This window comes from Aspergillus neoniger (genome assembly GCF_003184625.1).
Source record: "Aspergillus neoniger CBS 115656 unplaced genomic scaffold BO87scaffold_1, whole genome shotgun sequence".
In the NCBI taxonomy this organism is placed as follows: domain Eukaryota; kingdom Fungi; phylum Ascomycota; class Eurotiomycetes; order Eurotiales; family Aspergillaceae; genus Aspergillus; species Aspergillus neoniger.
Window position 1 is genome coordinate 685939 of NW_020291129.1, and position 26179 is coordinate 712117.

At 49.1% G+C, this 26179-nt stretch overlaps 11 protein-coding genes across 11 annotated transcripts; 7 read left to right on the forward strand and 4 right to left on the reverse strand.

Annotated features, from left to right (window-relative positions):
• Positions 1 to 47: 47 nt before the first annotated feature.
• BO87DRAFT_432295 (MFS transporter) lies at positions 48 to 1632 on the reverse strand. The gene is made up of 2 exons (XM_025627616.1): positions 1393 to 1632; positions 48 to 1333 (listed from the first exon to the last, which is right to left on the reverse strand). The coding sequence occupies exons 1-2, from the start codon at positions 1600 to 1602 to the stop codon at positions 92 to 94; spliced, it is 1452 nt and encodes a 483-aa protein (XP_025485170.1). The 5' UTR covers positions 1603 to 1632; the 3' UTR covers positions 48 to 91.
• A 2387-nt stretch (positions 1633 to 4019) lies between these two features.
• BO87DRAFT_432297 (kinase-like protein) lies at positions 4020 to 4878 on the forward strand (the record flags this gene model as incomplete). The annotated part of the gene is made up of 1 exon (XM_025627617.1): positions 4020 to 4878. The coding sequence occupies exon 1, from the start codon at positions 4132 to 4134 to the stop codon at positions 4876 to 4878; it is 747 nt and encodes a 248-aa protein (XP_025485171.1). The 5' UTR covers positions 4020 to 4131.
• Positions 4879 to 5238: 360 nt separating this feature from the next.
• BO87DRAFT_323546 (putative dipeptidase) lies at positions 5239 to 7057 on the forward strand. The gene is made up of 3 exons (XM_025620038.1): positions 5239 to 5750; positions 5801 to 6013; positions 6067 to 7057. Exons 1-3 carry the CDS (start codon positions 5534 to 5536, stop codon positions 6978 to 6980), a joined length of 1344 nt encoding a protein of 447 aa, XP_025485172.1. The 5' UTR covers positions 5239 to 5533; the 3' UTR covers positions 6981 to 7057.
• Positions 7058 to 7166: 109 nt separating this feature from the next.
• Positions 7167 to 7604, reverse strand: BO87DRAFT_420814 (uncharacterized protein; the record flags this gene model as incomplete). The annotated part of the gene is made up of 4 exons (XM_025627026.1): positions 7167 to 7243; positions 7295 to 7376; positions 7435 to 7528; positions 7585 to 7604. The coding sequence occupies 4 exons, from the start codon at positions 7602 to 7604 to the stop codon at positions 7167 to 7169; spliced, it is 273 nt and encodes a 90-aa protein (XP_025485173.1).
• A 2349-nt stretch (positions 7605 to 9953) lies between these two features.
• On the forward strand, positions 9954 to 10753 carry BO87DRAFT_5118 (HET domain-containing protein). Its single transcript, XM_025629342.1, has one exon. The coding sequence runs from the start codon at positions 10027 to 10029 to the stop codon at positions 10606 to 10608; it is 582 nt and encodes a 193-aa protein (XP_025485174.1). The 5' UTR covers positions 9954 to 10026; the 3' UTR covers positions 10609 to 10753.
• Positions 10481 to 11616, forward strand: BO87DRAFT_5114 (uncharacterized protein). Its single transcript, XM_025629341.1, has 2 exons — positions 10481 to 11138; positions 11208 to 11616. Exons 1-2 carry the CDS (start codon positions 10696 to 10698, stop codon positions 11362 to 11364), a joined length of 600 nt encoding a protein of 199 aa, XP_025485175.1. The 5' UTR covers positions 10481 to 10695; the 3' UTR covers positions 11365 to 11616.
• BO87DRAFT_392379 (flavodoxin and radical SAM domain protein) lies at positions 11528 to 15428 on the forward strand (the record flags this gene model as incomplete). The annotated part of the gene is made up of 5 exons (XM_025625004.1): positions 11528 to 11615; positions 12757 to 12917; positions 12970 to 13068; positions 13110 to 13412; positions 13443 to 15428. The coding sequence occupies 5 exons, from the start codon at positions 11528 to 11530 to the stop codon at positions 15426 to 15428; spliced, it is 2637 nt and encodes an 878-aa protein (XP_025485176.1).
• Positions 15429 to 16184: 756 nt separating this feature from the next.
• On the reverse strand, positions 16185 to 18205 carry BO87DRAFT_392381 (MFS general substrate transporter; the record flags this gene model as incomplete). The annotated part of the gene is made up of 5 exons (XM_025625005.1): positions 16185 to 16603; positions 16681 to 17043; positions 17164 to 17546; positions 17596 to 17691; positions 18111 to 18205. The coding sequence occupies 5 exons, from the start codon at positions 18203 to 18205 to the stop codon at positions 16185 to 16187; spliced, it is 1356 nt and encodes a 451-aa protein (XP_025485177.1).
• A 796-nt stretch (positions 18206 to 19001) lies between these two features.
• On the forward strand, positions 19002 to 20025 carry BO87DRAFT_5129 (uncharacterized protein). The gene is made up of 3 exons (XM_025629344.1): positions 19002 to 19049; positions 19190 to 19872; positions 19973 to 20025. Exon 2 carries the CDS (start codon positions 19448 to 19450, stop codon positions 19868 to 19870), a length of 423 nt encoding a protein of 140 aa, XP_025485178.1. The 5' UTR covers positions 19002 to 19049; positions 19190 to 19447; the 3' UTR covers positions 19871 to 19872; positions 19973 to 20025.
• A 1149-nt stretch (positions 20026 to 21174) lies between these two features.
• BO87DRAFT_371869 (putative integral membrane protein) lies at positions 21175 to 22855 on the forward strand. The gene is made up of 5 exons (XM_025622143.1): positions 21175 to 21353; positions 21412 to 21516; positions 21574 to 21971; positions 22027 to 22091; positions 22148 to 22855. Exons 1-5 carry the CDS (start codon positions 21204 to 21206, stop codon positions 22663 to 22665), a joined length of 1236 nt encoding a protein of 411 aa, XP_025485179.1. The 5' UTR covers positions 21175 to 21203; the 3' UTR covers positions 22666 to 22855.
• Positions 22856 to 24236: 1381 nt separating this feature from the next.
• On the reverse strand, positions 24237 to 25419 carry BO87DRAFT_392383 (lactonase family protein; the record flags this gene model as incomplete). Its single annotated transcript, XM_025625006.1, has 3 exons — positions 24237 to 25066; positions 25114 to 25222; positions 25276 to 25419. The coding sequence occupies 3 exons, from the start codon at positions 25417 to 25419 to the stop codon at positions 24237 to 24239; spliced, it is 1083 nt and encodes a 360-aa protein (XP_025485180.1).
• Between the last annotated feature and the right edge of the window lie 760 nt (positions 25420 to 26179).

The window sequence follows — 26179 nt, forward strand, 5'->3', positions numbered from 1 at the left end:
AAATTAGACAAGTACTAATATACAATTTTGCTGCTACTAGTAATAGCCTGGTATCTAGTAGGGATTGACGCGATTCGCACCTAGTAGTACTCTATACACGAGAGTACCGCACCATTTCTCTGGCCAACTCCAACACATTCCACCCCGACTTCTCCTCTGCTCTCACCTCCACCTCCATCACTTCCTTACACATCCCCGCTGTATGAGTGACAGCTCTCTGCCGCTGCTGCTGAACCTTCCACCCGCGCACCACCCATAGACACAACGCCGCTGCTACAAACACCATTCCCGCGAAGATCTGCACCTGTCGATACGCCTCCATTCCCTGGTCCGGTCGTCGCAACGCCTGCGCAATCGCCTCTCCTGCTGCCCCGGGTCCTACCAGCACCAACCACAGGATACTGAGAGCCCCAGGTAGATCCTGCAACCCGATAACCTCCACAAATACGGGGGCCACGGTAGCAAAGAATGTTCCCGAGACCATGCCCCCCATTACTGCGAACAGACAGCACACGGCCATACTCCGAGCGGGAATCCAGATAGCGAAGCAGAACACCGCACATACCAGGGAGAGGGCTGTCGCCACGTTCAACCGACCCAGTCTATCACTGAATAAGCCGATGAGAGGCCGGCCAATCCCCTGTCCCAGATTGTGCAGCGCGCCGACCACACTGCTCTGGCGCGCGGTCAACCCGATCGAGATGGCAAAGTTGGGTAGACTGAAGTTGATGGAGACGAAGCCAAAGGTGCTGAAGATGGCCCAGCCGATAAGAAGCAAAAACTCGAATTTCTTTAGTAGAGGAAAGTTGAATGCGACATGACGGCTGGCGGTGGCTTTGTTGCGGTCGCGGAGGAAGGCCGCGCACACGAGGTTCACGACAAGAGAAATGATGGCTAATGTTCGGAATGTCCAGGGGAGACCGAGATTCTCGATCATCGCTTCAATCCCAAGAGAGTAAATGAGACCACCGGTTCCGGCACCAGCGGCGGGAATGGCGTTTGCAACGCTGCTCTTCTTGTCGAACCATTGGGGCGGAACGCCAAGATAGGTCATGTAGATGATGCCCATGCCGACACCGAAACAGACGCCCTCGGTAAGAAAGAGTTGCCATACGCGGGTGGTGAAGGAGGCGAGGATTAGTCCAGCTGTTTGGATGATGATTCCCGTGGTAATTGTCGCGTGGGTGCCATATCGGCGGATGAGGAACACGGTGACGGGTGCCATCAGGTAGGCGCAGCCGATAGCGAGACCGCCGATAAAGGCGTAAGCGAGTGAACTCGTGCCAGGGTAGATGTTGTTGTCCATGTAGTAGGACAAAAAGACGCCATAACTCTGGTGCAGTCAGAAGATTTGTTGCCGCTAGGCGAGTTGCTCTACTGCAGTGAACTCACCCCATTGATACCCCAGGTGTGGACTTGTAGCCAGAACACGCACGCAACTACCACCCATCCATATCCGCCATCTGGGGCGGCATCGATGTCAATGCTCGACTTGGGATTCGTGACCGAATCATTGCTCTCATGGTCACAATTGTCCGTAGAAATATAGTCCTCGGATGACTTGGTGTTTGTTGTTTCTTGGGTTGTCTGAGTTGACTCCATCGGACCTGGTGATGAGACAGGGGATATTCACCAAACACAAGAAAAACCAAGCACTTTCCAAGTCCCAACCGGAAAATTTATATAACACATCCAACGCAATGGGGGAGCACGATACACGCACGGCATTCTAGCTATCAATTCTCCCAAGGCCAAAGAGAACACTACCAGCGGGGCACTGGAATGCGGCCGATCCGCAACAGGGAAGAGTGCCACGCTGGGCAAAAGCTTTCCCCAACTCCGATCAAATCTCGACCCGGAGAAATACATGATCTATCCATCGCCAATCGCAAGGGAGACAACGAAACGGGTTGCTTGCGCAATGTACCAAAGTGACCGGATTTTCCCAGGCCTATCTTGCCTTTGTTGGTGATGCGGTATGGGATGCGAAGAATGCTGCTGCAAATCCTCCATCTGGAGTAACGGCATCCCTTGCGTGACTTGCTCGTTCGGGGTGTTGATCGTCCGGTGGAAACCAGATGATTGAGGATGAAACGGTGATCAACTTATAGCGAGGCACAAACGTGTTCTGTAGATGATCGCTGGGAGACGATCTTGTTGGGGAGCTTAGCAGGAGCTTCTGCTTATATCAAGGTAGATCATCTTTTGAGTGATTATTATGCAGCGTTGCCCAGCCTTTGTTGACTATGAAGTCATCACTGCAGCCTGGCGAGAAAAATGCGACGATCTCCACTAGTGGTTGAACCGGAAAAGCATCGACTGAAAGACCAATTGGACAAATGATAGTCTTAAGTCTGGCGATAAGACGCCACCCCTAGATGCTGGCTGGAATGGTACCGTGATGTCGGTGGCGGGGACAGGTTATAGATAGCTCACGCTGTGTCGCCTGAAGCTAGAAGAGGACTTGTAAGCTCAGTCTGAAGTTGGAAACTGGTTTATCTCGATCAAGTCGCATGATCACTGGCTAAATAGGGGTTGGATGAGCTGCATAAGCTTTTGGCACGGATAGTTGGATCATGGGTTTTGGTCAGCGAGATGTTTGTTGAAGGAAGGGTCGATCTGGGATGACGAAGAGAGCTTCCCCGGCTGTGAATCATGTGCCTTGGATTCGCTGGAGACATTTTCCCTGATAATTGCGTACATTCTAGCGGCGCCGCCATCTGCCACTATTCCTAACCTTGAATTACATCTTCGTATGCTTAAAAATCAGTCTCGTAAATCCACCTGATTCAGATAAGAAAGATGGGTGTGACGACGGACATATTCGACAATATGCCACACTACCATTTGAAGAGATATGAAAGGGTATAATGTAAAAATAGCCGCAAAAGACTCGGGAACAATTGATTACCGAATGCTTCGCTGTTCGTCCGTATAACTGTTTTCTTCAATTTCTACCACCATTTAGAGATTGGCAGCTCCCGTCAGCGTCTAGAGATAATAAATGAGGGATCATCCACCTCGATGTCTTCAATAGACAGCGACGGAAATTGACGTTTCACATATCAATAACAGATAGTGTAGGAATCTAACAGAACCTTCCTAGACAGGACGACTCGATGTATATAAAGCCTCTGTGCCACGATTCTAACTTGATTTGGACACATCTTCTCCACAACACGACACTATCAACAGCATTAGCTCTAACCAGTTCAAAAAAAAAATTCCTACACCAATGGATAATACGTGCGAGGGCTGTGTTGGTGGTCTAGAATTCTGGGGATGTGGGTGTGAAATTCACCATATCTACAAAGAATACGAGAGTTGCACTGCTTCCCCAAAGCATAAATGCCATGAAGTAACTAAGATATCCTGCAGTAATCCAGATGGGCCTGGTTGCAATGAACATGATGGCAAGGATGGCTTGACCACTTCGTCGCATGAGATAGTTGAAGATCGAGAAATTGCCTGTCCATTTTGTGTTCATCCTCCTGGTATGAGCAAAATGATCTTGAGTCGTGTAGAAGATCCGAAGACTAATAATATCTAGACAATGGTGATGAGAAGATCTCGCCTGATAGAAGCAGAGGACTCAGGTTCTTTACAAATTGGTTTGCTCGGAGGGCCAAGAAAGAATAATAATACTCTGTGACTGTGGGTGTCAAGGAGAGCCTGGGACCATCATGATAAGCCGTCTTTGTGGCAGGTGTATGTTGTAACATCACCAATGGTCCCGAGTCATAAAAATTGACATCTACACATGTGAGACCCATAAATACTGTCTAGCAACAGCCATAACTTTACAAGAGACCTTCTGCTGCTAATCTTGTTTTGGGTTTGTTGTTAGCTTAGTCTTTTACTTATTGTATTTGCGAATACAAAACGTGATCTGTCTTGAACTGTTATATTGTAGTGATTGCCCTATTAGGTGAATCGATGCAAATTAGATCAGCACGTGCACCCACGTGTATAAAAATGGGAAGGCACGTGTTGATATTGACTGTTGAGAAACTCCACTCTCTGCTTTCCCTCTAGGTCCGAAATATTATCTGAGTCAATTGCCTCTTGTTATCGTGTTCTGATATCTGACAGTTCGCCGGCAATTATCAAACTAGTAGCGATCCCTGAAGTATGGACAAGCCTGAAGTAAAGGAGTACCAAGAGTACTGTCCCCCTGGAGTCAAACGTGTGATTGCGTCAGGTGGAAGCGCATGGATAGGAGAAGTCTATGTAACTACAGTACTGGAATACCCTCACGCGCCTGAAGACACAGACACCAGTCGGCTCGAAACAGAGAGACGCCTCCTCGAGATTGTCGGACCTCACGAGCATATCATCAAAGTGAAAAGATGCACAGACAACAGATGGCTTTATCTAGAGCGTGCGATCAACGGGAACCTAGATGACTACTATCTCAGACCGGCACATCCACATCCACCACCATCCCTTGAGCAGAGGCTAACTTGGTGCCAAGAAATAGCCGAAGCAGTTACATGGGTTCACAGTCGGGGAGTTATCCATTGTGACATACAGCCCAGAAATATACTTCTGGATGAAATGCTACGCGCCAAGCTAGCTGACTTCCAAGGGAAGCATTTGTCAGAGGATGGTACCGTGCTTCTTGAGGGATGGAGCGGAGAACCTTGCAGGTTTTATTGCCCTCGTCGCGACCCCTTTGACGCAGATGTGCAGACAGATCTCTTTGCTCTGGGATGCACGATCTATTTCATTATGATGGGGCATGATATGTTTCCTGACATCGCTGATGGAGACAATGCGTGGTTTGAAAAAGTCGAGCATAGGTTTGCAACGCAGCAATTTCCAGAAGATAAGCATGCTTGCAGCGATATCACTCGCAAATGCTGGCACAAGGAGTAAAACTCTGCCAATGATTTGCTTCTGGATTTGTAGGTTATTCGAGAGAAATCATTCGGCTAGCTTTATACTGTATTGCTCATCTCTCATGTTGAAGCCAAGCCGGCGTTTGTGCCAAGTAGATGGCAACGGCTCCTCCCAAGTCTGTCATTAATGCAGATCCACACTAGATAGCTATAGCTCCTTTGAGATCCTCTTAGATGGCCTTGACTTGATACCTCCTTAATACCTCGGTCACTTCATGAGACATGTAGCAGGAATCGACCATTATTACGTGTCACGTGACCGGCATACCCTGCAGTACCCGCAACGAGAAGTCCCAAAAACCTTCCTATGGAGACATATGGATGCGGCCAATGGTCAGCTGCGATGCTCACAAACATAATGACTTCAATTCGTTGAGCAGAAACATTGTTTCTGATATGCTGCTGTTCGTCTAGCAGAACATGATGTGATCGGTCGCTTATCAATACTCCGTGAGCTAAGCCTGAATCCTGCAGCTGCTATACGCAAGTTGACTCATCGGAGTCCGGTTATCTCCCCGGCGATAACAACGAGCTTCATCCATCCCCATCCCCTTCCGCCATTTCAATATCAACACATATCGCTCGCTACGTCGGGAAAGCGCGGGTTACACAACCCCTCCTTCCTTCGCACAATGGATTCCAAACTAGATCTGGAGTCGTCGCGCGGCTACGCAACCTCAGATGCAAAGCCAAAACCTCACTCTTCTCTGGCGCGCAACATGGGACGCGTGCTTCTGACCTTCGTTCTTGCGTGCTTTTTGGTCACTTTGACCAATGCGCGCCGATGCAAACACCCACAACCCGCACAGTCGCGAGTGGACAAAATCCTGTCGGAGACCCCGTTGATAGGTGAGTAGCTTGGTTTGAATGCCTACAATTGCCTTATCTAATGACCACAGACGGCCACGATGATCTACCCATCTTCATCCGCGAAATTTTCGGAAATCACATCTACAGCGATGATTTCAAAGTCCCCTTCACCGAGGGCAATTTGCTGGGGCATGTCGATCTGCCACGCCTCGCTGAGGGCAAAGTAGGCGGCACCTTCTGGAGTGTCTTTGTAGAGTGTCCGAAGAATTGGAGCGATTTCTCCGACGCAACCTATGCAACGAGTAAGCAAATCACGATACCTTCCGTGCATTTCTTACTAATATTGTCTATCCAGGTGTCCGCCAGACTATCGAACAGGTAGATGTCATGCTGCGCCTGCAACAAGCCTACCCCGATGTCTTTTCTGAGCCACCCAATGGGACGACTGCCCTTCAAGCCTTCAAGGAAGGAAAGATCATTTCCCCGCTTGGGATGGAGGGCCTTCATTCGATCGGAAACTCCCTAGCTCACTTGCGAAACTTCTATGATCGCGGCGTGGCATATGCAACTCTCACACATAACTGCCACAATCGCTATGCTGATGCAGCGCTTGTCGAAATACCCGGCGGCATCAAGAAGGCAGACCCGGTCTGGCACGGAGTGAGCGAGGCCGGTAAGGATCTTGTCTTCGAGATGAACAGGCTGGGCATGATAGTCGACTTGTCTCACGTTAGTGTGGACACTATGCGGGACGTCTTGGGCGCTGGAAAAGATGATTGGGCTGGTAGCCGTGCTCCTGTGATGTTCAGTCACAGCTCCGCGTACGCAGTCTGCCCCCATCCCCGCAACGTCCCGGACGATGTTCTGGAGCTGGTCAAAAAGCGTAACTCGATTGTGATGGTCAACTTCTCCCCAGACTTTATTTCGTGTACTGCTTCCGACGATCCGAACGACCTGCCTAAGCTTGATCCAGAGAATGCAACTCTGGAGCACGTAGTGGACCACATAATGTACATCGGAAACCTGATTGGATTCGATCATGTTGGATTGGGAAGCGATTTTGACGGTATCCCTACTGTTCCGCGTGGACTCGAGGACGTGTCCAAATATCCGGACCTGATCGCCGAGCTGCTGAAACGCGGAGTTAGTGACGAGGATGCAGGCAAAGTTGCTGGTGGGAACTTGCTGCGGGTGTGGAGAGATGTTGATCGGGTTGCCCTCCAGATGCAGGCTGAGGGTGCGCTTCCGGTTGAGGATGAGTTGTCCTGACTTGGTGCGCATAATGCGGGCCTCTGAGACTAGTATCACTGCTCAAACATTCTTTTACGTAGAGAAAACCGGGAAATAGCCATGGCAAATAACAATAAAGAATAATTAAAATTACTAGCCTTGACACCACATTAGAGCCCCCTAAAGAACCGACTTCATATAAGTGAACAGAGTACTAGAGCTGCTCTAATAATTGATCAACCACGGACATCTCTTTGTGTGCCACTGGCGGCACAAAGCGCACTTGAAAGCTCCAGGAGCGGCTACCCCTGTATTCAGTATATACTATAATCTCTTCAATACAGAGATCCTACCGTGCAAGTAATCGAAGTCATCTGCTCTGACGGTCACAGGGGAACCAGAAGTTTGCTGGTGGGAGCCTGAGCCTAATCCATGCTAGATCAGGGTTAACATTTACTAGTAGATGGATTAATCACTTATAGGTCTTACATACAGGCTCGTCTTTGTGAAGCTCATGCACTGATTTCTCTTTGTTTGTCTTTCGACTGTCATTTTGGGGTTTAGTGTTGTCCTTCTGTGATTTGAAGCTAGGTCGTATGTTAATCTCAGGTAGTGAATCAATAATTAGTGATTGCCCACTTACGATTCCACTGCTGGTGTCATTCTGATTTTGCAATGCTGAAAAGCTCGCACCTGAAAAATAGTAAGTGAGTCATCACCTCAGAGGGGCTTATGGGGTATGCCTGCTACTACTTGTCAGTATTGAATCATTTTTCTTGGCGCCTGCCCATTCACGTCACCAGCCGGAAGCTATATCGTCCCCCAAAAAAGAAGCATCAGATGAAGGGCCTGCCAGCAGTCACTCTTTCATTCCTCAGATGGCTTTTCGATCTTAACTGATAGGTACTTCTATCGTTACCCTGAGCGAGCCGGAAGTGATCATTTCTGTGAATTGCAGAAGCTTCTCCTTGCACAGAACAATGATTCTACTACCTCGAACACGGTATGGCTATTGTCATATGTTGCCGTTGCTAAGTGTAGGCAAGATGTGGCATGGTTTGGGAGAACCATACATACGACTATCAACTGGAACTCCTAAAGTGCATATGCGTTGGTCAATATTGTCGGCATCTACCGAACAGATAATGGAGGAAAGAGCAGTATTATAACCGGTATTACCCGGCCAGGGTTTAAGAGATTGCCAAATATGCAGTAAGCAACAGCCCTTAAATTACCCTTTGCTACCTAGGTATTCAGTATACCATGGGTTCATGGGATTCACAGGTCGGTTGTCAATTCATATGTCATGGGAAAAAAGTAAAAAGAAATCATGATGGATTGCATATATAAAGTATAACTATGACTTGTGAATATTAGCATAGACATGGACCCGTCTACTGAATCAGAAGATAGGGAGGTCCTACCCACCTGGAGGTTATAAAAAGCCTATAACTTGGCGTTTATGGCTTCATCTCATGGCATCCAGTTGTCCGAGTTTAAGAAACCAGATTATTCTTATACATTTCTGGGTACGATGAAAGAGTGAGTCTAATTACTTACCATCGTACGCTTTTCATCGTCTCTTTTTATATATATGCTACACGTTGCAGTTGTCAGTCTTTCGCGTCATTGAATCTAGAAAGTACTGTTAAACTATCATTAAGTTTGGACCAGTGGAAGGGCTACAGCCATCTAGACTAAGAGAATTCGAGAAGGATTTCTAGGTTTACCTCCATGCTAATATTGGGCCCTATACATAGCACCTCCGAGCAGTATTTCGACTACTCGGTATTATGCCCCATTATCGGCTGTCTGTGTGTGAAAGGATGCTAATACTGACTTTAGGCTATTCTTCGAGCACGACAGTACTGTACATTGGTTCGCTTTTGACGAGTATACTAGTAAAATGTTAATAAAACATGCTAGGAACTTCCACCGCCGCCCCCGTTGCCCCCGAGAACTGTATGTTGACGCAATTGAGGAATGGATCCAAGGAAGACGAGTACTGATTCACTGAACAGCCCTCACCTATTGCATTACCATCACGCTCTCCAACGCCTCCACCTGTATGTTTGAAACACTGTCAGCCGCCTCCACCTCCGCTACTACTCGCCGTCGTCAATAATGAAAGTATCGGTATATCTGGCAATAATTGGTACATCCTTACTACAAAAATCCAAAACCATGACTTGACAAGAAAGGCAACTATCTACATGAAATCGGTTATCACGAACGGGGCTCTACGCTGGCCAAAAAATGAACGTCACTGGGAATGGACTAAACTTGTTCTTTGATTCCTATAGTGGCTATGATGATTATCGATGGTCGACGCAAAACGCTTGGTAAATGTTTCTGGATAGAGGACATTGAGCACACAGTTGTCACCTGGACGCAGTCGGAAGATGGATCGGTTTTGGGTAGTATCAACTACAGTGAGAATGGGGGGATCGCATTTGGCGGAATCACATCTATGTGGCCAATTTTCTTTTCTGGGCAATGTCAGCAACGCAGATAAGAATATCAATCCACGTATAGTAGAAACCCATTGGGAACAAGGAGTCTGTGGTATTTCGATGTTAAAGACAGTCAGTTAAGCTTTGTTAGCATGGCTCATTAACGGTAGCACTTCTGTGCCATCCGAATGGGTTTCATCTGTTCGGAGGATGATTTGCTTATGGGACCCATGAATGCCAAGTTCTTTCATGACGCTGGTATTCTATGTGGGTATGCATACAGGTGTCGACCCAGAGGCCATAAACTTAGATTATTTGACACTAATAAAAGTTTATATTGTAATAGATCTCTTCCAATATCAAAATTTCTTCAACTCTGATTAGGTTACTCTTTTCGGCTTCGGTCTGACTATCTGACACTGTTGCAGTTGAATTTGACCCTGTCACATGTGGGTGCCCGACCACGTCATCATGTGGCTGTGAGGCTAGGATGTTGTCAGCCCGACTAGATAACTAGGCTGGATAAATAGTCAACGAAGAATCATCTTGCAAGTGCCGGGTCAATATATCACAAGTATTACAAGTTCAACAAGCTCAGTACGAACTACAAAGCGATTTTTTACATCTGTCAAATGGCGCAAGCTTTCACCTATTATCCTTTGGATCCGTCCTCTAAATGTATTAGGCTTCTTGAATTACTGCCATCTTCACCGTCTGAAACCGTTCGCTGCAAACTACATGTTGTCGACCGAACCTGCTGTCCATCTTACGTTGCTTTATCATATACCTGGGGTTCTCCGCAAAACAGGCAACCAATTGATTTGGATGATATGGAGTTTCACGTGCAAGAAAATCTGGGGAACTTTCTGAGTACCATGAGATTATGCCGGAGATGGCAGCTCTTCTGGATTGACGCAATATGTATCAATCAGTCCAGTATTTCGGAGCGGAATCACCAAGTCAACATGATGAGGGATATATATGCCGGAGCAGAACTTACGGTGGTATGGCTAGGCCAAGCCACTGATTCCAGTGACCTCGCTATCAAATGTATCGCAAATCCAGGTCTACCAGCTCAAGAAACCAGATCAGCCTTGGAGAAAGTATTACAAAGTCTACTGGAGCAACCATATTGGAGTCGAATATGGATTGTTCAAGAGCTCATGCTCGCAAAACACGTCATGTTTTACCGCGGCACAAAGAGCTTTAGTTAGCATCAGTTGGCATCTCTTCGCCAGACGATAAAAACCCATGTCGTGCACCATGATTCATTGGGTATCTCAAAATGTACAGGTTCGGTGATGATCGCACAGAAAGTACTCTGGGATAGCCTTCCTAAAGATGACCAGCACTTACCCCTTTCGGACTTGCTGATGACATATGGAAGGCATAAAAGTTCAGATATAAGGGATAGAGTGTATGCACTGCTTGGTCTTGCTTCGGAAAACTCAGTCCAGGCGAACTACAATCTACCAGTGGAAGACATATATATCGAGGTATCAATATGCAAAGAGAGAGATCCCAGATACCAGCTCTCCACCATCGAACATACGTTACAGGAAATGTTGTGTTTGCCGAAGGGCCTCAGAAGACCACACATTTCGAGAGGCAATCCTATACCTGCAGATGCCTTTGCGATCAAGGTATTGGAATTACGGCGGCAAAGGCTTGGTAATACACACCCCCATGTTCTTGAAGGAATGGCCAGTCTCGTACAGCTATACAGTGAGCAGGGCCGATCAACGTAAGTTGATCCAACCACAATTGAGGTACCGCAGATACAAGGAGAAAGATTTGCTCAGTCGATATTTAGGCTATTTCAACCTCGGCATGCTAAATTAATTAAGGCTGAGCACATAGGAGATGAAGTATTACAGCTGCAACAAGAAGTACTTGGTAAAAAAACATCCCAGCACTCTTCAAAGCATGGCAGACCTCGTGTCAATCTACTATTGGCAAAGCAGGCTTGATGAGGCTGAAACATTAGGGGATAAAGTATTACAGCTGCAAAAAGAAGTACTTGGTGAGAAACATCCCAGTATTCTTCAAAGTATGGTAAATCTTGGGTCAATTTACCGTGGACAAGGCAGGCTTAGGGAAGTCAAAGAAATATTGGACCAAGTATTTCAAAACATGGCAGATCTTGTGTCAGTATACCGCGAGCAAGGCAAGCTTAAAGAAGCCGAGAATATATGGGTCGAAGTGTTTGAAAGCAAAGCAGGTGTGTTGATATACCGATACCGCATGCGCAAGTCTAAGGAGGGTGAGGAATTGAGACTCAAGTTTTTGCGGCTGCATGAAGAAATATTAGGTGAAAATAATCCTCATTTCTTAAGAGAGTTGTTCGCATGAATCTCCGGCGAGACACGGAAGCTTGAGGAAAGCTAAGGGAAATATTTTTTGAAGCATGGCAAGTCTTATTTGTATATACCCTGAGCAAGTCAAGCTTAAAGAGGCTAAGAAAATAGAGAGTGATGTATTATAGCTGCAAAGAGGTTTACTTAATTATTCTGATATTCTACAAAGCCTGCTTTACCTTGTGTGAATACTGTCAGCAAGGCAGGCTTGCGATGGGCAGAAATATGGGGAGGGGGGCTGAAGTTTTCCCGGTTGAGGAGAATAGCTTAGTGATGATTTGAATCGACACTAGATTCTGTTGACATTAAATCCTCATATACAGACTTTACCCAGTATCAATAAAAATGGTTGCAAATCAATCTGGGTGATGCTTTGTATGTCACGTGGCTAGACAGCCTCCTTTTCCACAATACGATCTTTGCTTGATAGTGTTTCTCCTCTCATAGCCAAATTCTGCTGGATATACTACCATATCCAGCGGTCCAGCCATCTACCGTGGAATAGCTATCTATGATTTAGCGGTCATCAGTGCATCACATTGATATTGAACTTGTATGTAGAATCTCATGTTATCAGAAATAACTAATAGGATCAATCTTATTGAAGTACGACTGAGAAGCATTGACACTATCCGGAACAACTTGAGCCCATACATATATAGTATATTATTAATACCCGGGAGCTCAGCCAAAAGGGCAACCATCCGACTAATCTAGTACAAGGGATATCGGAAATTGGTGTCACCACATCTTACACTTCCTTTCTTCTTGGAACTCTTATTTGAAACCAAGCCAAACCTGTAATTATATCATATTAGAAATAACAAAATAAATTATTCTAAGCATTCTAGATACAAGAGCTCTTTGGCTCAAATTCTTAACACACTCCGACTGCTAAAGTACCTTCCCCATCGGGCAGTTCAGTGCGGGAGCCAATCAGAGGCCTCGCCGCTGAAGCCAAAAATTTCCTCGAAAATCCCAAGGAAGTCATCCATCCTACCCCAGAACAACTACTATCTAGCATTGACCTCTATCTCAAGAGAAAGGTCTGGGCTGTGCTAGTCTCATTGTTTTCGGTCCTTGCGACTCGCCTTCGCCCAAGTACCGATCCAGTCGCTTACTGCGATGTGTCCCCAGGACTCCGTCAACCCCTCTCACTACTACTAGTTCACCCAGTGCTCCCCCGCCCATACTCTCTATCTGGCCCGCCTCTTTGAGTCTTCACGCGGCCACAAGGGGTCTCAAATCCCACCACTGTCACACGGAACTCGTTTGTTCATCTTGATACACTCAACATGGAGGCATCTGCAAACGAAGGTTGTTTGCCTCGTTCTCTGCTACCTCACAAGTACTAACAGTTCATCTTCTTAGGTCTTTTGGCCTTCTGGCATTCCTACCGCTTGCCTCTCCTCCTCGCTCTCGCTACCCTTGTCGTTCTCGTTCGCGCTTATCGTAAGCTGCAGCCCAAGTCCAAGATTGCTACTGCTTCCTCCATCCCGTCGTCGCCTCGCAGCCACTCCCCGGAAAAACGTGATAAGACCATCAGCCAGTCTACGGAGAAGGATGTAAAAGCCGACTCAAAGCCCTCGGTCGTGGAGAAGGACGCGTCGCATAAGCAGGCCGGCGGTCCGAAGCGGGTCACAGGAAAGAAGCCACTAAAGGTTGCTGGTCGGCGTAGAGGTTCTGACCAGGAACCCCCTGTCTCCTTCATTCAACCTATTATCTTCTTCGCTTCGTTGACCGCAAACACCGAGAGATATGCCCAAGTTTTGCTGGAAGATTTGCGTGCTGCTGCGCGCGATCGGGCCGATCCTGAAAATCGGGAACGAGGCCTCCTTCCCCCCCAGATTCACGACCTGTCCTATGTCGATTTCGACGACTACTTCATCAGCGCCCCGAAGCCCCCTTCGACTTCGCCAGGAACACGCTATGTCTATTGCATGCTGATTCCGACTTACAACATCGATACCATCTTGAACACCTTCCTCGGTCACCTCGATGAAACTCATCATGACTTCCGCATTGACACTGCACCTCTGTCTGGTCTCGCTGGCTATTCTGTCTTCGGGTTTGGCGACAGGGAAGGATGGCCTACCGAAGAAGAAGGTTTCTGCTCACAGGCCAAGGAACTAGATCGCTGGATGGCGAAACTCACAGGCAGGAAGAGGGCCTACCCTCTTGGTTTTGGAGATGTCAAGAGCGATGCGGACTCGGCCTTGAACGAGTGGTCCCGCGGCCTACAGGATATTCTCGGTGATATTGTCGAAAATGGCGGCCTAGGTGAAGGTGTCCCTGGTAGTGGTGATCCGCTCGAAAGTGATGAGGAGGACTTGGACGACGAAGGTTCGGACTCTGACAAGGCAAACGGTCGGAAGAAGAACAAGAATCAATCGGTGGTCGACCTGGAAGATATCAAGTTCAGCTCGGACGCTGCATCCGGATCCCCTATCCCAGTGGATTTCACTACGGGTGGAAAGACGCCTGCGCCCGCCACTGAGAAAGAGATGGTGCCCAAGACCTCGCCCACCTATGCCTCTCTGACTAAGCAAGGATATACCATTGTTGGTTCGCACTCTGGTGTCAAGATCTGTCGTTGGACCAAGTCCGCCCTGCGCGGTCGTGGCTCCTGTTATAAGTTCTCATTCTACGGTATTCGCTCTCACCTGTGCATGGAGGCAACTCCTTCGCTTTCTTGCAGCAACAAATGTATCTTCTGCTGGCGTCATGGTACCAATCCTGTCGGCACCACTTGGCGTTGGAAGGTGGATGATCCGGAACTCATTTTCAATGGAGTCAAGGAAGGTCATTACAAGAAGATCAAGATGATGCGTGGTGTCCCGGGTGTGCGTGCGGAGCGTTTCGCCGAGGCTATGCGGATCCGTCACTGTGCTCTCAGCTTGGTCGGCGAGCCGATCTTCTATCCCCATATTAATCGTTTCCTGGACATGTTGCACAGCGAACACATCTCCAGTTTCCTTGTCTGTAACGCCCAACACCCCGACCAGCTTGAAACGTTGCATCGGGTGACGCAACTCTATGTCTCCATCGATGCTAGTAACCGCGAGAGCCTACGTAAGATCGATCGGCCTCTGCACCGCGACTTCTGGGAACGTTTCCAGCGCTGCTTGGACATCCTCCGGGAAAAGCGTCATTACCAGCGGACGGTGTTCCGTCTTACGCTGGTCAAGGGATTCAACATTGACGATGAAGTGATTGGATACGCTAACCTGGTTGAGAAGGCTCTGCCTTGCTTTATTGAAATCAAAGGCGTGACTTACTGCGGTACCAGCACCAGCGCCGGAGCTGGACTGACAATGCAGAACGTTCCTTTCTATGAAGAAATCCAGCAGTTTGTCACTTCTCTCAACGCAGAACTAGAGCGCCGTGGTCTGAAGTATGGTATCGCCGCCGAGCATGCTCACAGTTGTTGCGCGCTCATCGCGTCCGAGCGGTTCCACGTTAATGGCAAGTGGCATTCCCGGATCGACTACGATAGGTTCTTCCAGCTCTTGGAGAAGGAGAAGGCCGACGGTACCTCGTTCACGCCGGAGGACTATATGAGAGAAACCGAGGACTGGGCGCTGTGGGGTAAGGGAGGCTTCGATCCGAACGATGAGCGTGTCTACAGGAAGGGCAAGAAGAAGACCATTCAGGCTGCTGCTGAAGCTCAGGGATGATCGGCCTCTTCACATGGTATATGTGCCTATACATGGGTTGGGTTCCATAGCAGCCCGTCGGTTTGCCCGCGAGTCTCATTCTATGACGCGACCAAAAGCCCACACTCTTGCCGAGACTCCTTTCATCAGAGCTCGACCTACCAGCAGCGTGCCGAACAACGCTGCTTTACCAAGATGCGAAGTATCGCCCCACTGATTTCACGGACTTCGTTCGGGGAATGGCGAGTCCAAGGTTCTCTGTCCATGGACTCTGCCCCAAACCTCGTTTCACAGTGCCCGAGCATTCCGTGCCGCCGTTGTGAGGCCCACAGAAACGCTATATACGAAACGATAAGGCTAGTAGATTTCATTTATGACTTCCTGTATCTAGTTCATATTACGAAATGACACATGTCAAATGAGGTTTTGTAGCTCATGATCATACGAGTTTTGCTTAAGTGGGTTTGTTGTGACAGCCGTTGAATATGGTTCTGTGTGGCCGTTTCAAATTCCTTTGTTCCATACGTCTTCGCAAATGGCCTTCAGGTCGTTCTTCTAACCTCTAGAACTGATGTACTACAGGCTGCCATGGCTTGGCACGTCTTTCTCTAAGGCTGTCCTTGGCCGTGCATTCTGGCTCGAGCCGAGAAGAAGATCCATCGGCTGGGCTTTCTGTCGATCTGCTCCTAAAAGGCTCTCACACCCAGGGACAGCTCGGGCTGAACAAATTTCGTACTCGACTGACGCGCCGGTGGATTGGTTGCCTGCGTCGGCTAGTCATGCTTGTGGGGAACGATCCGAAGAAAGTGGATCAGCAATCAGTGGGGACCACTTTCTGAACTGCCGTGCAGGTACGACTGCTTCAAACATATCGTCAATCTCGCTGGGCGTCCGATCTTTCATCTCTGGCACGTAAAGCCATGCACCCACGAGGGCAATGGCCGAGAAGCCCGCACATACGAAACCGGTCTTACCGCGTAGGGTCCCCCTATCAGGGTTGAAGATGTACGGTAAAATGAGGTTGAAACCGACGCTGGTGAGTCCGGAAACGAACCAGCCCAAACCTGGGGACTTGGCCGGAAGCTGCAGAGACGATGCCTCTCCACCGATAGCGTAGGATGCTGGCCATGCACCAATACCGCAGGCCGCGATTACCGTGACTAGTGTGATTCCCGTGTACCTGAACGACCATTGGCCTTGGTTATTGCATATCATCTCCAGACAACTTGCCAAACACTAATAGTTCCCGGGAAGCAGTCGGCAATCCCCATACACATCCAAGCGAGGGTCGAGACGCTTAGGCTGACAATAATCAGAGGCACACGTCCAAATCTGGACAAGGTCTGCATGCTGATGAGGTTAGCTGCCAGCCCCAATCCAATGCCAGCTTGTAGAAACAGAAAGCTTCTGTGGTGCTCCATGCCGACTAACTGCAGAAAATAGCGGGTCTTAGATAATAAGGGTAGACCGAAAAACGAAGGGATGAGGTTCGCAAACATGACGATTATGGTACGCCGCCGGTCGACGCCTCTGAAGCAGTCACGGTACCCAATCGCCTTGCTTGCCGCGTCTCGATCCTCTTTTTCAATGAATGCCCGTAGTTGCTCGAAATAGTTTTGCGACTCGATACGTCGGGCTTTCGGGGAGAATAGCTGCAACTAGCAGTGGTAATGCAGAGAACGGCCACTGTGAGATGAATCAATTCTTAATTCATCGGTTTCCGGTAATATCTAGAGACTTGTACACCACTACAAACCCATCAATTGACCTAGGAGGATGAAGATCGGAAAGAAGGCCAGCATGGGGCCTCGCAGCACGGGAGGCAGGATCTCAGATATACATGTTTGGGTTGTGCATGTGATCATATGAACAGCGAGACCCTGCACAAGCTTTGCGACCAGAAAGATTGCTCGGCGGGCATCTATATCATCCGGAACGTTCGACATGTACGCGACTGCAACTGCAGCTGCTGACAGTACAGCCGCGAAGGCTAAGCAAAAGCGACGTCCGGCACCATCTTGTAGCTGTCCTGCGGTTATAGCGCCAAACAGACCGCCAAGGGGGCTAGCTACGTCCCATAGGCTCAGCCATAAGGACGGGATGATGAGTGCTCCGTTCAATCGGTGGCCGAAATCGCGTCTCGCGAGGTTAGAGATGCTACGAAGACACAACTCGAAACAGTGCTTACTGAAACCCCGGCATAGCGGAAACATTTCCCACGATAACTAAATCATACTTATAGAGCAGGATACCAGACGCCAGTGCTACGCAATAACCCAAAATCCTCGGGTAATGTTCGATAGCCGCCAAGAGCGATGAGGAAGGTGTTCCCTGCGACTAGAAAGGAACATGTTGTCTAGGAGGAACCTTACTATTCCTTGATAGGAGCATTATGCCTGTGCGTAGAGCAGCGGTCAACAATCGTACGATTGATGGCATGATATCCCCTTTTAAGTACCAACGCCGCGGCATGAGTATACTCCGGAAAGTCAGGGCCGACCGGGGGTAGTTGCCCTTGCCTACGTGAAGTTTACACGAGGTTGTACAGTGAGTTTGGACAAGGTTCCAATTGCAATGAAGCCATGCCTCCATTGGATGCGGTCAAAGCAATTGGTGGGTTGAGTAACCCGGGTATGCAGCCATCGGTAGGATGAGTGCATGCAGGACTGCGTCGTGACTTTGATTATTCAGACATCTGCTGACCTGGCAGTCTGTTCATCGAGGTCGATTCCACTAGTTGCCACTCGAACAGTCACCTGCGGTACGGAACTTGATTGTTCGACAAGTGCGTGAAACATCATGGTCTTGCAACTTCTAGACACCGGATGAACGGAACAACGAGGTGTACCAACAGAGCCAGGCCGCGATTTCGTAACGTTGTTGTCTCTTTGGCATTGATTTGCACCTGGTCGGTGTAGGTCACTCCGGCTAGCCTGGGCCATAGGCAGACCGACTGTCCGTAGACTAATGATGCTGACCAGGTTTAGATGGTACTTGGGCCTGAGCACATTGAACTTCCTGTTGAGGGGATATCCGGATGTCATTATAATAATACTCTGTTGGGCATCAAGCAGTGGAGAGTTCGAAAAGGGTCCTGCGAGCCGTCATTCGGAGACAGCGATGAGCTTCGCTCAAAGACGGCTGACTGACAGAGTACTTGAATTGCGAACATGCAGATTTGACGGCAATCAGTCGCTAGCTTCTCGACGTGAGCCGTCCTCAGGGGATGCTCATGCTGCAGGAAGTTCTCCTAACCGTGCTATAACAGCGGGAATGGGTTCATCCTAGCCGTCTTCTCCTTGCAGGGATACGAAAATTTAGCCTGGCTAGTCACTGGGGATTCCTTGAAGAAGACCGGTCAGAAGACTAGTCTCCAAAGCAGAAAAAGCAAGACAGGCACTAAGTAGCCGATCAGGAATGTTCTAGGAATGTCACTCATCCCGCCAGTCCCTGTCCGTTGCACGTGCCGAGATCAAGACGAAGATCAAAAAAGCAACTATTACAGGCGGACTTCAGGGGGGAAGGAGTTCCTGCTGCACCATTGCTTACTGTTTGTTTGTGTGTGTGGCGAGCTGCGAGGGACTTTTTTTCTTTCTGGAAACGGTTTCCGATCGACGGAGATTGCGGAACAACCCTGGTTTAGTACGTTGCCGGGCTTCCGCGGACTTGCGAGGGCTACGATTCCGTGAGAAGCATTTCATTTTAATTATGTTTTCTTGTTGCTGGTCGGCTGTTTTGTGTGCGGTGGAACTCGGATAGTGGCAGCATCTGATCTATCGCAGTCAATCGTCTTGGTCGTTTCTTTTTTGGAAAATCCGCCACGTGCTGCGGACGCGCTCGGACAAATGGCTTCCATGTGGCAAGATGGTCCTTTCCTACGCACGCCTGTGTGTCACTGAGATGAGGATTACGTTGGGACTCCTCATGGCCTGCCGATGGTGAAACGGCCAAACTGGATTTCTTAGTGACAGGCCCTTCCTTCGTCGGGGACCAACGTCAGCCAGCAGTCAAAGAAGGTCCACGCAGTGTGGTCCCCATATATGTGCCGGTATTATTTTCCTGTTATCTTTTTTGGGTCGGGCTCACATGCCAGACTCAGAGGGAACAATGGCCTTGACTGGGGATCAGCTCGGGGACTTCTTTCTAAAATTAACGCCAATTTAAATTACACTTCGGCATGCGGGCCTGCTGTCTGCAGTGTGCTGCTAGTCGACTGCTCTTGCGTTCTATCAATCGCTCCATCGACCCTGTTAGATCCGCTTAGTGTTCCTGTGCCAGGCATTTTAGCGTCCGCGACTTTCCTCCAAATGGGAAAAGAAAGTCAAGAGGCTACCGTCCGCCTGGGACCTGCACAAAAAGGAGGGAGGAGGGGAGGGGCCCATGCAGGAGCAGTACGATTGCTCACTGAGATGATCCTGCATCCTGCAGTCGGAGTCAGGATTGTAATCCGCCGGGCTAACTAAAGGTAGGCATCAATTTGACCGGGTTGAAATGAATGGTTTCTGGCATGAGTGGTCGATATGGCTCAGTGTCAAAATCAAAACATACTGAAGGGATCCACACAGAGCATTCAACACCGTTCGAGAAGCGGGCTATTGATGCATGCCGCATTGGATCTGAGCGACAGTCAATAGTGGCAATTCCTTTTGATGGCTGGAGATTTCATACCACATTATTTGCATTCATTCAATTTGTTGTTTGCCATCCGTGCCTCGAGGCGGGCTATCCCCACCCTCCGGATGGGCTTCCGTGCGGGCGAAGGAGACCCGGTGAAGCCCTCTTTTTTCCCAAATAGCAGAGGATCTGCTTGAGTCGTGAGGCTGTCAATCTCTGACGGGGCGGGGATTTTGCTACACAAGATGTCTGAACAATTTGGACAGTAACTCCTGGAAAGTTGGAGGGGTTTTTCTCCTTCTCCTACTGTTTTCTGTACTTCTCTTTTTGCTGGGAACGCGTCGGTTAAGCAACGCGGTTCCTCTTCTTCCCAGCCCCTGGATTCAATCCACCGCAACCACAGCAACTCCCAGGTGCCAAACCAACAACCTAAACTCCCTACCATCCATGGTTCTACCCCTCGCATTCGGGGACTCCCTACCCATGACAGTTAGAGAGGGACGGCCCCTGTCCCGATAGAGTATAAAATTTCTGCACCGTCCCTGACTCGTCCGTCGGGGATGCTTCCTTTCCTGGTGGCAAATCCGACCGAAGTGGATCGACAGCACCACGCACCCAATCGACGTCCACTGATGCACTGAAACTACCGACAGGCTGGAGCAGCATCTCCTCCACCTCCAAATTCGGACTAATCGCAAACACGCTTAAGAAATCAAGAAGCCATTCGCAGACGGGCCCTGACTCGAAGGGAGTCCGCTCACGTCTCCCATCCACAAACAAGACCCAACAACGGCCTGCCAGCCCTGAATCCACCGCAATTATACTGGACCGTGGACACGGTCCAACATCTGCAAAAGTAGAAACAAATTGACACTTCCTGCAGTCCAACTAAGCGAGCCTGCTCAGCTCGCCTGGCTCAAGTTAGTCCTACGTAGATCGCCTTCTCTTTTAGGAGTGCGCACAAGCCCATCACCGTCTCCTGGCGGAGGACGGATGAACATCTGCGACCCGACTAGTCCTGCACCGTTTGGGATCCGACGCGATTAGCTTCGTGTCTACTGCTAGTCCCGGTACTGGTTCTGGACCTCCCCGGCATTTCGGGCCTTCTCATATATTGGGTCATCCCCACCCCGCGGGAGCTGAGCTGAGCTTTCTCGAACATGCCTCGACTGCGTCTGTAGCATGGCTAAGGATGACCGCAGCCTCGAGGTCAAGGCGGTTGCGGCCGCCTTTATGTCAGTTGCATGTGTGACTGTCATACTACGATGTTACGTGCGCGGATGGATCGTGCGAGCCTTCGGCTGGGATGACTGGGCCATGGTGGTGGCCATGGTACGTCTTATCCTGTATTGACTTCAACGCATGGTGTTCTAATCAGCAGCATGTCTAGGGCTTCTACGCCATGTTCTCGGGATGCATGATTGGAGGCAGTCTATACGGTACTGGACGACGTTTCAAAGACTTGGATGCGCATCAGCGTGTAACCGCCATGGAGGTCGGTACTCCTTTCCTTTTACCCTCACACATCCAACCTAACCTGGGCCGACTATAGTACTGGTGGTTTTGTGAAATTGCCTATTGTTTTGCGGCCGTCGCCTGTAAAATCTCCGTCTGCATTTTCTTGATGCGCATCACTGTTCGACGCCTCCATATCTGGATCCTCTGGACCGTCATGGTCTTGACCGTCATTGCCGGCATGGTCTTCATGTTCATCATGTTGCTGCAGTGCAAGCCACTCGCCTACTTCTGGACTCGCAAGGCCTTCAACCCGGATATTCACGGCCACTGCATGGACATTCACATCGTCATCGCCATGACTTACGTATACAGTGGGTTTGCAGCGCTGTGCGATTTTACCGTCGGCCTTTTGCCCATCTTCCTTGTGCGCAAGTTGCACATGAAGCATAAAACGAAAATGGCTGTGGTGGGCATTCTGAGTATGGCATGCATGTATGTAACCTCACTGCTTCAAAGCATAGCCGATGAAACTAACCAACTCCAACAGCGCCTCCTCTGCCACCATCATCCGTATTCCATGGGTACATACCTTCGCGGACTGGGACTTCCTCTGTACGCCTCCCACACTCTATCCCAACCCGCACAAACCCCTTACTAACCTCAACCAGACGCAACCGTCGAAATCGCCCTCTGGTCCAACATCGAATGCGGTCTAGGTATCACCGCCGGCAGTCTCGCCACCCTCCGCCCCCTTCTCCGCAAATGGCTCGGCTCCAGCGCCGACCACAACTACGACGCATCCCCATTTCCCGGTCCCTCCGGCTCGCGCCCGCTCGGCAAAAGCGGCGGCATGGGACGCAGCCACGACCGGCCCTACCCGCTAGGCTCGCTCGACGAAGCCGCCGTGCAGAACCGTCTCCGGCCGGACAAACTGGCCGTGACCGTAACGACGATCCAAAGCCAGGTGGACCCCGATACGCGACTCTGGCGCGGCGGGTCATCGAACAGCAGCGAGGAACGGCTGACGGGATCCTCGGGTAACGCGGAGCGGACGCATGGAACAATCCCCGAGGGGTCTGATTTGGAATTAGGCATGGGATTAGGTATCCATCGGACGTTTGAAGTGACGCAAACTTCCTCGGGAGGCACGTCACATAGTACTGTGGGGGTGAGGGAGCATGTCTGATACTGATACCTTTGACTTTTTTCCGATTGATCGATTCCCCTGGGTGTATACGTTATTTGGGTTGCATTGGGCTGGAGTGGGTGGATCTTTCCTTTGTTTTATGCTTTTTCCTTTTTGATTTCCCTGATATTTTGGGATTAATGAACATTGCATATATTGCATCTATAGCATGTTGCATAGAGCGAGCGCATGAATATAATGATTTACTTCATTACCGATCCAATTTCATGGTGAAACCGCGTACTATACGGAGTACTTGGCAGTGATGTGGACTCGTCAGATCTAGAAAAGCTTGGTAGACTTGCATCGGGATCTGGCATTTCGGACGAACCCCGGACTACGTAGATAGTTCTCGATTGATAGGTCAGATTCGGTGGTTGATGATCGATCGACCGATCGATCAATCAATTGCTGACAGTTCGCATATGCAGGGAAAGTTGAAGTATCGAGTCGGGATAGATCCCGGTTGGGCGGAGAATACAGCCGATGCAAGAAGTATATTTATCTACTACTATCTATACTTCGTAGAGTAGTGTGTGGTTAATGGGAGTTACGGTGCTTGGGAGGTGTAAACTACTGATGAATTACCAGTTAACGGCGTCGTGAGGAATCAATTTCTACTATTATATACATACTGTAGTATGTTCTAGACGCACTGACCACTAAGCCAAGAAATATACTACTCGACGTCCTACCAGAATTCGTATTCGTATAATAAACAGTAAGAAGGATCCTGCCGCCGTTAGCGACGTACTTATAATTAACGAAGCCGGTAGTGGAGAACATCATAACATGACATGACATGACAGGATAGTATGATATGATATAATATGATATATCACCAGTAGTTATACAGTGGCCACAGTCAGTCCTAGCCAAGGAACAAGAACCAAGGATTGCTTGCAGATATCACCTTAGTATACTGTGTTATAGGGTTATTGTATGGTGTGAATCGGGATTTGTATTCGGGATTTATACTTTGAAACTTGGATGGGGTTTGAAGCTAAGGGGTCTGAAGATGGGCGGTTGTGGTTCTGGGCCTGTTCGGGTTCATTCGGGATGAGTTATTTATTTCAAGCGTGGTATAGGTGGGGATTTGGGTATTGATGCATATTATTCAGTGCTATTATATCTTGCCATGTATAATGTGTTATGGAAGTGTCTTGGAAGGTTCTGATTTGTCATATTGTGATTGAACACTTGCGCTTTTGCTAGATATTTTGTACTGGTTTTGATTATAAGTTTTAGTAGATGTAGGAGGATAGTTCTGGGAGGGAATATCAGTTCGGTTAGGGCGGAATCTTAGCAGTGATCTGATCTAGTAAGCTAGAAATAATAATGGTAGGGTGTCATAGCTGTGGTAGTGAGTACGTGTTTGTATTAGTCTATGTTGAGGTGCCAATTACATTCTATGCGGGATTGTTGTTCTACTCTGTAGTCAGTTAGTAGTGTAGGAGATACTTCTGGTGATTCCTGTACTATCGCTTTTAGGATTTTGCAATAATTTTGGTTTATCCTCTGCAGAGGCATCAAGCATATCATCGTCTATTTACATTCTATATACTTTTCCATTAATCATACCAGATAGCATTCATACCGAATCCCTTCTCAGGAATATCCACACGCGCAACCCGAGCCAATGTCTCATCCTTGAAGCGGTAGATCTCGACAAATCCAAGCTGGTCATCGCACAGCGCCAACCACTCATCGCTAAAGTCGCACGGGCTAACCGCATTCGAGTGTCCACCACTCGTCGACGTAGGGTGAATGAACAGCTGCTTCTCAATGTTACCGTTCGGGCCCAGCTTGAACGCCGTGATGTATCCCGTGACATCGAAGTGGTTGCTACGGGTCGTGGCAAAGAGGTACTCGCCGCTGCGGGTAGTGAAGGTAACGTCGCCGCGGTACTTGTTGCGCGGGGGCAGACCCTGGGGCAACAGGGGGTATGTGATGTGGGTGTATACGGGCTTGTGGGTGCGCTCGTCGATGACGTACACGGCCAGACGGTTGCCAGCTTCCATCAGGGCGTACAGGTATTTGCCGCTGGGGTGCATCTCGACCCAGCGGGGGTGGTCATCGGGAGAGGGAGCCTCGATGCAGTCGACCAGGGTCAGCTTGCCGGTTTCTGGGTCCTTCAGGTGTGTCCAGATCTTGTTGGCCTGGAGATCGGCAGAGTAGAGGTAGGTTTCGGTGGGGTCGAAGACCATGCCGTGGATACCGGTGTTGGGCTCGTACTCGTAGTTCTGGATGTTCTCGACGAGAGCGCCATCGGGACCGGCAGAGAAGACGTTGCCGTAGCCGGCGTATTTGTAGAAGGGGTTGCCGTAGACGTTGTAGGGGGGCTTGTGGGCGGCGAGGACGAAGATGGCGCGGGTGTTGGTGTCGGCGCTGGCGGCGAGTTCTGAGGAATTAGCAGGATCAAGTGGTTTAGTGGTAAGGAATACACACCGTGACCAGCAACAGGGTGAGAGGCTTGGTGGACAATCTCCGTGGGGCTGTGGACGGCGAAGCTGTTCCACTTCTTCATGGCGGCGCCATAGATGGCTTTCTTATCATGCTGGAGGAGAGTGAGCAGAGAGCAGTGGAGGATGCATTGAAGGCTATGCCTACCGAGAAAGTCATCCAGGAGATGGGCTCAGCCTCGGGGATGTCGGTCTTCTTGACGAGGTCGAGAGTGAGGGCCTCATCGTCAAAGGCGACAGTGTAGATGCGGCCTGGAGGGGTCCAGGTACCGACCATAAGATGATGCTTCATGTTGGCGGGGGCGGTAGGGGTGAAGAGGGAGGCTGTGAGAGTGAGAGGGAGGAGTGCGCGTTTGGTAGGAATAGTAGAGAAGAGGGGTGATCGAGCAATGGCACGGAACATAGTCCCCTGGAGACAGGAGAAGATGAAGAGGAAGAGCCAAAGATGCGATCGGGAATGAAGGCGAGAAGCGCAGCCGACATTTCGCCCAATGCGGTAATGCGGGGAGCCGGCATCCGCGACCGGCAATCCGGGGTTGCCGATACAGCAGAAATACTCAAGTATGCTCAAGGGTTCAATTATCACTTGATTTATTATAATATTCAAGTTCTGTCCATTATTCAATCAGCCCTATCCAATAAGAGAAATATCTGGTTCTAACATTGTGGATGTTGAGGCATGGCACGTGCGCTGCCAATCCTCCAGATCTATCAGTTCAGCCCTCATTATGGAGTATTCTCAGCACACTCCAATGCCTAACTCCTCTACTATTTACTTCGTTTCATACATATTCTTTGAGTCAGGAAGTCTCTGAGCTGCCTCGGTCAAATCACAACAATTGAATCATACTCTTTTCTCAGAAAAGACACGTACTCCACCTCACTCACAACCTATCCACAGCACCCTAAGTCAAGTACAAAGTAGAAGGGAATATGAAATTACATATCAATACAATGTGAATTGCACATGATTCTCAACATAAAATAACCTTAACCCTGTCTCACTGCATATGCCTCACTGCACCCAATCACACCCCGCAGAAATGGATAAA